Here is a 12,335-nt window from a genome sequence, read left to right as displayed (position 1 = left end):
TTTTTTTTTTTTTTTTACACCAACTGTGTGCCCAGCATTCCCTCTTAAAGAGACAGTGGACGGACCATGGTACATTGAGGTTGACTGGAAGAGTCTCTGGATCTCACATAAAATTTCCTTTCATTTAAAAACAGATTGATTATAAGGCTTTGCTTTAGAGAAAGACTGGTTGCAAGAAATACCAGGCATTTCAAGAGGTCACAGAGCACATGCAACAGGGTGTTTATTCTCGTGGAAGGGTTACTTTCTAATCGTGACTTTTCAGAAGTCACGTATATATATGGAGGTAAGCTGGAGAATATATCAGTCACAGTCTGGATGATTTTAACACACGTGCTTTTTGGATGAAGAAACTCATTTACTTTTTCCTCCAGCGTAAGTGCAAGCATGGCTTTGCTTGTCTGACTGCAAAGTCAACTGACTCGGGGTGAATGAGCTCTACTGTAATCCCTCGTCTCTATCCATTTATCCAATTGCACATGCATACACACAAACACACATGCAAGCACAGTAATCTGTCTCAGTGAATTACAAGTGAGGAATGCAATAGCCTGCCTTTTGTATACAGGTTGCATGCGGAGCGCCGGCCTCCACAGAGCCAGTAAAAGACATCACACAGGCGCAAGAACGTTCAAAGGGATTTGTGGATATTTAAACTATATCCTGAAATACATGAGCCAAAGGGGGCGTGAAGGTGAACATGAACAAGGAAGAAAAACAGTATGTGGCTGACATTTAGCTGTTAAACTTACTCACTGTAGATACATGCATTCAAGTAGCATATGGTACGTGCTGTGTCAAGTGCAAGATGACTAAACAAGAAAGAAGCACAGACAGTGTCAGATAAATGGACTGTCACAGAGATGGACAGTGAATTGAGGCTCAAATACTCTGCTGACACTCAACTTTCCAGCACCTATCTAGCACTTGAGTGCATGCCAGATAATAAGTGAGAGGGGCTCGTTTGACGTTAAAGATACATGATGATCTTAACTATTTCTGTAACACGGTGTACCATGCCAGTGGCCATCATAATGCTCCTCTTTCTTTCTGGCCTACATGTGCTGGTCTGCTTAATGTAACCCCATCGCATGAAGTCACTGGCCTTTCTGAGTGAGGCTGCATTTGGAAAGTGGCCAAATTGAACATGATGTCATCAGTTATTGTCCGATGTCGTGTCCTTGGCCTTTTCATGAGAAGACTGCTGACAAGCTAATGTGACACTGTGAGGTTTTGTTGGTTGGTTGATTAACAAAAAGGGGCGAAGCTGACGAGTGGGAGATGTCGCCAACTGGCACCCTTAACCCTATCAGCACCAGCAGGACACCAGTGTCCCCTCCACTGTTTATGTGAAGGGTTATCATGAACCGATTCTACTGAAATACTACATGTACCACCAGTTTTTTATTGTAGGTATTATTAGCATTTCTTTTATGTATATTCTTACTTAGAACTTTTTACCTTGCACTGCTCATTCATTGCACTTAAAACTAATTGTACTTTACTGTTTTTGTGGGTGTTTTATGTGTTTTTCTTAAATTGTAATTGTTCTTATTACGTAAAACATAGCGCTGAATGCTAAAATAATGAACATAGAGAGAATGACAGTAAATTCAACCATGTACCTTGCAGCACGCAGGCCCTTACAGTAAAAAAAAAAATGCCATATTTGGTTATAACTCCTGCTTATGTGTTTTTATGGAAGTCCAATCAACATGTGTGTGTTAAAGTTTGGCTCTAACCAATTGTTCTTAATTGGGGAAGAGGCTGGACAGAGCTCACTGAATAGTTTGCTGTGTTATTAACTGGTTTTGATGCTTGAAATATTTCACATTCTAGGCTTAGACCTTTTACCCACATGAAGTCAGAAAGGTCCATTTTATTTTGCAATGCAATCAATGCAAGAAGCACAGAGGAGTGCTAAGTTTAGAAAAGCTAATCCATGTGCAGTTTAAACAAACTGAAAAAAACTCTTTTTCTCTCACTTTATGCGACCACTCATTGCCTGTTGTCTTGCGTCAAGAGTACATGTTTCCTGCAGATAACAAGGTAGGCTATCCTGCTGGGAGGCAATCCAGGCTGCCCACAAGGGCATATGTGCTACAGACCAGAAAGACTGAAATAGCCAAATTTGTTTTCAGTTCAGCCGCTTTCAACAAGCAGTCATTAAAGTCTTTCAACCCACAAAACGCCTTTGGGAGGGACATTATTATAAAAGCATATGACAGATATTGTTTGAACTATTCTAGTGTGCTCCTGTCAGAAAGACATTCAATATGCACAATTTCAAGCAAAAAAACCTTTAACAGGATTTACAAGTTGTACTATCCAAACGACTTTTCTTTTCTTTCTTGTACATATACTGTACAAGAAGTCCAATATTGGAGGATTACAGGATTTCAGGGCATCTGAAAACATGCTTTATACACACAAACTATTATTATTATTGTGGTTATAGTTTTTATCTAAAGGCTCACTTCACTGTGCTTTGACTTGTGTAGTTTGTAAGGTAGTACACTCTCCTTTCTCTGGAGTAATGGAACAACTGCTGAGCACTGTGTTCATTAAAGATAATAAGTAAATTAGGAAGTGAGACATTAGGTCTAATCCTTTTTCCAGAGGCTTTTCCATGACTAAAACGTCTTATACTGTATTAAAAACATTCTATCACACTGTAATTCACACAGTCAGTCAGCCAATCATGTAGCCAAAACATGAAAAATTACCCAATGAGTTTTTAGTGAAGAACATAGGCCTTTGCAGGTTAGTTCAGTGTTATTAACCGTTTAGATATTACAACCAGGTTGCATGACGAGTGCTCATAAACAACAAGAATGTGTGTTATTGCTTTGAGGGGATACTCTGAAGTCAACTCAGTTCACACACACAAAAAACACCCGACCTCAATACTTCAGCTCTAAAACATCCTCCTCTGTGATATTGTGAACACAATTATTTGTGAATGTTTCTCTTTTCTTTAACAGGATAAACCGACAAGTTGGTCTCCTGTAAAATTGCCCTCTCGACAACTAAACCCAACCCTATACTCAACTATGTCTGTCTGTTGCCATGACGCCCCTTTGGCAACAACAGGCTGTAATTGTGGGATGCAAATCACCTCATCAAATACTCTCCGCTATGGCCTTGATAAGAGTGGGCTGATGGTTTTTTTCTTCCTTTCTGGCGCTGAGTAGCTATGGCCCTTATCGGTGCAATATGGTCAAGAAGTTTACCACTGTTATTATCCCTGCCACTTCTTCCCTCTCCCCGGAGGTATCAAGCATTTCCACTAAAGGTCACTGGTTCAGTTTGTGCTTGTTCAAATTCAATTCTAGGATTTAATTTGCAGTCAGGCATTAGCACATACTGTGAGCCGTCCATAAACAACTAAAATATACACAGATCAGATCATTTCTAGTCAGTCTTGGTAGTCTAAGAGTTTAAGACAGCGTAATCAAAACATACTGTCATAACCCATCTCCCATTCACCTCCTGACAGATCTCTGCCGTCCTCTGTTTAATTATGGGAAAAATCCTCTCAAAATACTTTTGAGGTATTTTGTGGAAGTTGGAAGGTGTCTGAAAACCGAGTCGGCACTCAAAGTGAGCCATTGGCAGTCAGTTAAGCTGCAGTCAATCATTAGAGCTCACTTTTAAACTAAGATAATACGATCTAATCTACTCTTGGCTATACTGGTTCACTGGAGAAAGATTCTGAGGGAACCTCTAATTCTGATGCGTATTTCAGTATATATAATATTACTGTAGAATAGGCAAATGTTGAAGCTACTTTGAGTACATTTATTGCTGGGCTTTGAATATAACACGCTTATTTTTATTGTATTATAAGTATAGGGGAGCTTTATACTGCTGCAAAGCAGAGGGCTGAACAATGTGGCTGAAATCAATATCATAATGTTATTAACATGTTTCAATTGTAAAATACTGTAATCAGATAGGAGTTCAATGTAATGAGCTGTGTTCTTAATTAAACTAATTTAATTAGTTTTTAATTAGATTTTAGTCTGAATCATTACTGTAGACAGCATTATGATCATCAAGATATAATACCGCTAAATATCACAATAAATGTTTAGATTCAGTGTTCGTCCAGCCCCACACTCATTAACCATATGAAGTTTGACACAGAAAATTCAATGGCACTTACAGACGACAAAGGTTATCTTACTCTTTTAAGTCTATCTCTCTGTTGTTATCTTCCAACTCGTGTCCATAGAAGAGAATCCTCTTCCAGCCGTGCTCTGTCTTGGTCCAGCTCCATCCTGGCGACCTCCAGTCCTTGCCCAAGAAAGGCATTTTAGCTGGGGCTGAGGACTGTGAGGGAAGAGGGTCACTGCTACTGCAAACACCTGGAGGGGAAACAAGATGCAGGGTTTATTATTATTATTATTATTTATCGGACTATGGAAGCAATGGGACGTAATAAACAACTGAGTAACTCATTTAAAAATGGAGTCACAATTTGATACTTAATGTTGAAACTTTAGTCACATATTTAGGGTTCAAAAATACAGATACAATATATTCAGGTTGCTTAAATGAATTTGACAAACTTGATTCAAGTCAAGCCAAAAATCTGTTGTGATCAGGGACATTCAGACATCAAGATGAAAGAGGAACATCAGAGCTGATGAGGACTATCGATTAGATCAGACCTCTGAAAGAAAAGTTTAAAAGAGCAAATGGACACCTGGGACACATTTATTCAAATGTGTGGGCACGTTTTTGAATTTGCACCAGCTGAAATGACCTTCAAAGAGAAAAACTGCAACCTCATAAATAAATTCAGATTTTCAAAACATTTCAGATTTAAAATCCAACAATTTATTGCTAAATTAAAATTAAAATGGCGTTTCTTTGCCTCCATAGATAAAATCTGCAGCCTGCATGTTTATATCACCTTATTGTGTGTACCAAAACTGCCAAATAAACAAAAAGGGCCATTAGATTGATAAACGCTGTCCGTATAAAGCCTCATATTACCGGTAAACACGGAGAAACAAAATGGCCCAAATGAGACTATATAATTGCTTTAATAACACACCTGACAACTGACTGTGACGCATTTACCTTGAGCATTTGAAATAATAACACCATTGTAGCTGTCCAACTCGTTTTAACGTTTATATATATAAAAAAAATAAAGATGAGACAAGCTGTCAGTCGGTTCAACGCACATAACCACGACAGAAACACACACAGAATCTCAATTATTACACAATATAGTTTAGAGAATTTCTGCAAAACACGTAAACAAACCTTAAACGACTCCTTTGTTGTGTCTGTCCCGTTTCTGTGACTCTGCTGCCTGCCGTGCTGGAAATATTGACGGAAGTAAACACACAGTGCGGAGCCTGGAATTGGTCCACGCCCCCTCGCTGCTCTCTGATTGGTCGAGCCCTCGGTATTTATCTTGTTGCTACCCAGAAGCGCGCCGCTGATTGGCTGCCCGCGGCTGTCAATCATGTTCTTCTATTTTTTTTTTATCCCTTCTGTTTTTGTTGGGGCTTTCTTATACACGTGACAGAGACTGCGCACATGTACTTGTGTTTTGATTTTGTGATGGAGGATGGGAACCACTGGGCAGCTGTGTGAGTGATGATGTGAACATTTATTAAAAAAAAAAAAATAGGTGTAATCAGAGGTTTTAAAGTGCTCTGTTATTTTATGTGCAGCATAGTTTGTGGTGATTTTAGAGGTCACTGTGCTGTTGTTATCAGGACGTCGTGCTCTGGTCGGCTTATAGTAGCATTGTGCAGCTTTACTGGGGGAATTAGGGTTAACTTGTTGCTGTTTAATTGTTTTTACCACTTGTTTTTACCAGTCTTTTGGGGATGTCTAAGTAAAGTCTAAAGCCTTTTAGAGTGAGTATTTATTTAAGTCACAGGTCCTTTAGAGTAAGTCAAGTCAAAGGTCTTCATATGTAAAATGCAAGTCATAATGTTGTTATTACAGGTGTCTGAATGTTAAAATGACTCATTTTAATAGTGTATTTTATAAAGCTGAGACCAAAGTATTCTTATTGCATAGGTATTGTTTTAAAATGAGATTATTGAACTTTTTGTGTAAAAACAACAGTATTCTGTGCATCTTTAATTATTTGTAGACATCTGACATCTTTACATTTTCAGGGTTAATGGCCATGTGAGGCCCAGGGGCAGATCTACAGGGCTGACTTAGAAGACACCTGGCCACCCGAGTTTGGTGTGAAATGATTCATCTTTAAAAGAACATGTTATAAACAGAAATTAATACATATGATGTAATGATGTGATATGGCCACATGTTAGACTGAGTGATAGGATGAAAAAAGATATATATTTGTGAAAAAGCCTTTAAGATCTGAAATAAAACAGTTTTAGTAAAATAAGCAAATAATGATACTCGTGACTGCAATTAAATCAGCATATATTGATACCCCCCCTTAAAATCTTCATGCCACCCTCCCACCCCGTGAATACTCCCTGGTACGGCCTGCCTAACAATTTCTTTTTTTATTATTATTAAATGGTTCCTGTGTTTTAACAGGTCAAAACTTCTGCTTTCAGGTCTCAAGTCGAGTCTTTAGGGATTCAAGTCTCAAGGAAGTTAAGACCACTTACAGTAAATAATATCATGTCTGCAGCTCTGGTATTTATTCGTGCCATTACATATTATGCTTTGTAGGTGAAACACTAATGGAAAACCTGTTGCTTTGTCTTCCCCAGAGTCTAAAAATAGCGTTACATATCAAGTATCCATCCAGACTGGTTTATGTGTGGTTATTGGTCCTCTGGGCATTGTTAGTATATGTGATCACAGTGAAGTCAGAGGTTTAGTACAGTCTGATAACATAAGAGTTCTTTAACACTGTAATTAGCTTGAATTTTGTTGATAGATACTGCCCCCTTTAGGCCTCATGCAGTAAGTCCAAACTACAAGCAGCAGTATAATGTACTCCAGATGTCTACTGGAGGCCTTATTGATATAAATATATACTATTTATTGAAACAATAGAGTTATATCTATACAGAACCCACACCCTACATTAAACCAAAACTTTACTTGATTAAAAAAAGGAAACATTTCGACCCTGTTGATTCACAATCAGGGTAAATCTGTTATCTTTCGCCTGGCCTCAATATAAGATTACATATGCAAATAACTTTGACAAAATGTATTTGTAAGTAAAATAACTAACAGCTTTATTTGTGTATAAGTTTCACAGAATTTACAGTAATTCAGTACAAAACAATGTTACACAGGCAGCAGCAAACCCAGATTGAACCTGGTTTTGGTAATAGTAGTTCATATTTCAGCATAGAGAACATTGCAACACTTTTATACAATACAAATCCTAAAAAAAAAATACGATACAACGTCTAACTTCCCGGCAACAAACAAGTGGAAAGAGCAAGACATGACTTGCTTTGATGTGAATTCTGGAGAAGCGGAAGGTGTGTTGACAGCAGCAGAGCGACGTGTATACTCGCATACACTGTACACAAATATTGTTTTGCTTCTGCATGAGAACGAAACAGAGTGAATGATGGAATTTGTTTAACACAGGGAGTTAACAATAGTCTGTCCTTTTTTTTCCCCCACTCGTGTTACAGCTTCTGAGCTTTGATCAGCACAGAAAGTTGGACAGAAAGAGAGAGAAAGTGGTGAATAGACAAAGCAGACAGGGATTTGGGAGGAAAGTGGAGATACAGTTACAACGGGTCACTGGATTTAAGCCTATCAGATTATTAGGTACATTCCTCTCACACAGGACTCACGGACCTACTGATTATTTGGTTGGAAAGTAACCACACAGTAACCACATCCTACAAGTTTCTAGTGTGGCTGCAGTTTTAAATGAAATGATTTTACCAGGTTTATTAAGAAAAACTTAACCGCAATAACAAGTAAAGAAGAAGATACTAACTGCGGTATGTGTGTGTGTGTGTGTGATCGTATGTACATCTTTTACATAGAGAAGTCAGGGAGTACACTCACTGGATTGTGAATTTAAGAGGCAGGTCACATAAATTATGATTTAAGGGCAATTTCATGCTTGTGGTGGTCTGAAGGTCCTGCTGTGGACCATCGTATGAGCTAAAAGCCTTTGTCTAGAATTTACTGGGACCACTTTCTATTCATAGTAACTTTTATAAATGTCAGTTGTAACTGTATTTTAATGGATAATATATAATTTACTAATATTTTATAGATAAAATTATAGATATTTTTATAGATTTTTTGGGTGGCCAGATTGTGAAAATTGCCTTTTAAGGATGGACACTTAACTTGCAGTGGATCTGGACCAAAATCAATTTATTAACAACTTATTATTAATGGACTAAGAACATTTGTTACTACAGTATTTGCAAAAAAAACCCAGCCAAAGGAAAAAGTTTCACAATCTGGCAACTAAAAATATGTTCGTATTCATGTTTTTTAACTGACTTTTAGAGCATGAATAAAGGATTTATTTACCATATGTAAATTCATAAATTCATTAGTTGATTATTACTGATGACTTATTAGAAAGTGGTACTGAGGTTTTTAAGCAAAAGTATAAAGTTGTTTTTTTTTTTTAAAGTACTATTAATTGAACTTAATGTGTTTGAAATTAGTTCTTCAGTTGAGGTTGTTTTGGTCAGTGGCTCATTTTTGATGAATATCACTGAAGCTAAAATTCGAATCTATTTACTCTTCTGGATTTGTGTGTCTTCAAATGCATATAGTTTTGACCTTTAACACAATATTTTCCAAATGAGTATCTGTGTGATAAATCTGTGTAGAATGCAAAGTTTGATAAAATTAAAACTAAGCACTAAGTAAGTACACATTTTCAAGACAGTCAACATCGTGTTTCTAAGTGTGTGGGGCTTTTCTGTGGCCTCAAACGTGACAGAGAACAGTTTCATGCAAGTTTGAACAGAAGCAAACATGCTTTTTCTCAGAAGTAAGATAAAGTATTCACAGAAACTAAAAGAAACATAGGAGAGTTTTTATGTTTGTTTTACATTTTTGGTTTAGTTTCAGTTAGTTTTAGTGTAGTTTTATTTTTAAATTAATTTCAGTGTTAGTTTTAGTTTTTTTGTTATAATATGGGGGTATTAAATAGTTTTTGACCAGATTTAAGGGACCAGATTTAAGAAGTTCAGAATAGGTATTACATTGACTCACAGTCATGTAGACATCCCAGTCTCAATAAACATATGAAACAGACAAACATCATGCTTGTTGTGTTGACGAATTTGAACAAATTGACAAAAACAAATTTCTTGTATACTTTTTAAAAATTTTCAGCCACTTCAGTTAGTAAGTATCATATCATTCTTGTTTTTATTTTCATTATTTCAGTTAATTCAAATGTTTTTTTAACACCTAGTTTTAGTCTTTAGTTTTAATTAATAATAATAACTTTGACACATAAACACACACACACAGTGTTTTGATGTATTTTCTGCAATAAAATGTGATAAATGGATAAAATGTATCATCAATGCAACAGTCTAAGTTAAGCATTTGGCCTCTGTAGAGTAAAAAAAAATGTGGCTCATCCAAGGTCTCTTAATTTTTGTCCAGTGTCTATGGCATTTTTGCAGCTGTACAGCCATTTGATAATCCTTGCATTGCGCTCAATAACTGACGTCCCCTGACGTATCTTTTCATGTAACTCGTCCTCCAGTAGCCCGTCGCTTTCACTGCTTCTCCTGGAGAAGCCATCGTCCGATGTCGAAATGCTGACACTCCGGAGGTTTATTGCAATCTCATCTGAGCGCGCCGAGAAGTTCTCCTTCCCCAAAGACTCAATGACCTCACCGCCCAGTCCGCAATACTTGAAAAAAGCATCAAAGTCTGTAAAGTTTTTGGAGTACCTGGAGCTGATGTCAGAGTGAGAACGACTGACCCCTTTGCCAGACCTTTCAAACTCAGGAACCGTCAAGAGACCAGCAGATTTATTAGCCACACCAGCTGTCACCTTTGTCCCAGGAGCAGTATCTCCTGCGTTGTGTTGTTCTGCTACTCCATTCCTCCTCCTCTCTGATTGAGCAGTAACTATACATGAGCTACATTCCTCTGCTGTTTCCTCAGGTGTGGTAATTTTTTCCTTACTGCCCTCAGACTCACACTCCTTATCTGCCGCCTCAGGTAACGGAATATTTTTTTGCACAGAGCTGAGCAGCAACTTACGTGTTATGTGGTGTTTCCGGTCATTTGCTGTCCCTCTCAGTAACTCGCATTTCTGTCTGTAAAGCAGGAGGGAGTCTGGTCGTTTTTTGGAGCTGGACCTACGCACCTGCCCTGGTGAGCAACTTTGTGCACCACATGTACGCTCTGTTGAGTTACTCCCTATGGCAAGATTCCCACCACGGTTCGAGCTCCGGTTAGAAGACCCGGTGCTGCTCACAGAGGCTGATCCAAGACTGATCACTGGCTCCTGAATTGAGTTGGCCACCTGTTGGCTTTTGACATATTTAGTTTTGCTTGCAGCGAGCCTTTCCACGGCGCTCATGCGTCCTTTCGCCTCACTCTCCAGTTCCATTTGTTTTCTAAGGTATTCAGGACCCTTCTCGAGGATTTTTGTGGTGTCACTAGTTGCCTCCATTGCGGTTTTAATGAAGATTCAAATCAGTTATTTCCAAAGAGTGAGTAATCCTTTAGTGTGCGCTCTCTCCAGTGTTAGAGGTAAAAGATTCCATTCATGCCCGTTCTTTGCCTGAGCACGTATTACAACAGGAGACTTCACCTTGTCTGTTCAAACACATTACCCCACCCATTCTACGCAAGGCTAGTTTTAACCAAACACAAGCTTGTTCAAAGTACACCTGATACTATCACAAGTGAGAACCGTGAAAGCTGACACTGCTGCAGATTTTTTTTTTCTCTCTTGTCCTGGTGGAAATGTGGGCCTTGTTGCTCAACACAGGACCAAAATCTTACATTATCCCCTACCAAGAAAACTGGTTTCTGTCTTTACAAAGTACTCTTCGCTATCTTTTTATCGACTCATTTACCAGACACTGACTCATCAAATAGGATTGGCACTCATTACAGTATGAATGTTGTGCAATAAATGTTTACCCGAGCCTATTCATCCTTAAATCATGCAGCATGTATGATGTCTCCCAGTGGGATTGCAGTTATTTGTCAAAGCCATCAAAAGAGTATTGTGCAAGTCTAAAGACGCAAAGAGGAAAGAAGTTTTATGGGTCATTACGTCAAGATTTTGGTTTAGTATTTTCTCTATCTTATTGGTTGAGTCCAAAAGTCCTATAAAACATGGAAGGTCAATTTAGGGTGATTACACATTCAACCCTTTGGCTTGTCAAAAAAACACAAGTACTAATTGCATCCTAAAAGTTACACTCATTAATTTGGATAATCCCAGTTTAAGGTTATGACCTAGCAATTCCCCAAAAGCAACAGCACAAGCAGTTATAAGTCAAAAACCATGATAGATACCAACATGCCCACATGCTTGTTAAAGTAACATAATAAATGGCAGAAAGTTAATGAATGTGTTTTTCTAATCATGATCAATCTACTGAAACCATAAAACAAAGAATTTTATTCAACAGCTCCAAGTCCTTTATTGGCGCTGCAATGCCTTGGTGGTCCGCACTACAGGACCATACTGGGGTTCTTTCATCCATGCATGTAAATAACCTGAATAAATACACAAATGTTCATTAAATAAATCAACATTGATAATGAATACATACAGGTTTAATCGTGTTTGTGTGTAAATATTGTAAACATAGTGGTGTTGTGAAGGAAAGCAGGAGCAGCTGATCAAACGGATATGCAACATGTGTATAATGAAAGAATCACGATTGATGATAATCAACCAAAATAAACTCTCTGCTCCACTTCACCGCTCTGCTCTGCACAGCCTTTTCACACACTCTCCACCAAGTGTTGCCTAATGAGTGGGTGATAACAGGCCGGATGAGGATTTTCCACTGCATAAACCTTTAATCCTCACTGGTGGTTCCTGTAGGCCAGTGGTTCTCAACCTTTGTGGGACCCCCATATCACCATCTGATAAGATCTATATTGTAGATTGGCAGATTAACAGTGAAGAGTGTGAAACCTATGGCCAGTTGTTGTGGAAATTCTTCCCAAAGAGGGTGCTAATTCTCTGAAGAACTGTCGAACGGTGTGGTAACAACGCCACTTTAATACATGCGGCCATGGGAGAAGCACACGTCATGAGTATTCTCCCAGAGCTATCAAATGCTCCCCTTGATATACTCTCAGTACAGTCATCAGGGTGAAACACCCTGATTGTTTTTGGTTCTAGAGGTTGCTATTTTAGTCAGGGTCCTTCCACCCGA

General features: G+C 38.3%; 2 protein-coding genes across 3 annotated transcripts in view; both read right to left on the bottom strand.

Annotated features, from left to right (window-relative positions):
• fbxo25 (F-box protein 25) overlaps positions 1-5,391 on the bottom strand; it is a 14,689-nt gene extending 9,298 nt beyond the window's left edge. For both annotated transcript variants that reach the window (XM_035679043.1, XM_035679044.1), the window contains exons 1-2: positions 5,281-5,391; positions 4,190-4,370 (exon numbers count right to left, since the gene is read on the bottom strand). In XM_035679043.1, coding sequence (XP_035534936.1) covers positions 4,190-4,317 — 128 coding nt within the window. In that variant the 5' untranslated portion in view covers positions 4,318-4,370; positions 5,281-5,391. The remainder of the gene's footprint in view (positions 1-4,189; positions 4,371-5,280) is intronic.
• Positions 5,392-7,221: 1,830 nt separating this feature from the next.
• On the bottom strand, positions 7,222-10,846 carry fam110c (family with sequence similarity 110 member C). The gene has a single exon (XM_035678271.1). It carries the CDS (start codon positions 10,601-10,603, stop codon positions 9,551-9,553), a length of 1,053 nt encoding a protein of 350 aa, XP_035534164.1. The 5' UTR covers positions 10,604-10,846; the 3' UTR covers positions 7,222-9,550.
• Positions 10,847-12,335: the final 1,489 nt, after the last annotated feature.

Source organism: Morone saxatilis, unplaced genomic scaffold, assembly GCF_004916995.1.
Source record: "Morone saxatilis isolate NCDOM2014 unplaced genomic scaffold, NCSU_SB_2.0 Contig7, whole genome shotgun sequence".
In the NCBI taxonomy this organism is placed as follows: domain Eukaryota; kingdom Metazoa; phylum Chordata; class Actinopteri; family Moronidae; genus Morone; species Morone saxatilis.
Note: the sequence above shows the minus strand (reverse complement) of the source record. Positions and strands in the feature narration are given on the sequence as shown.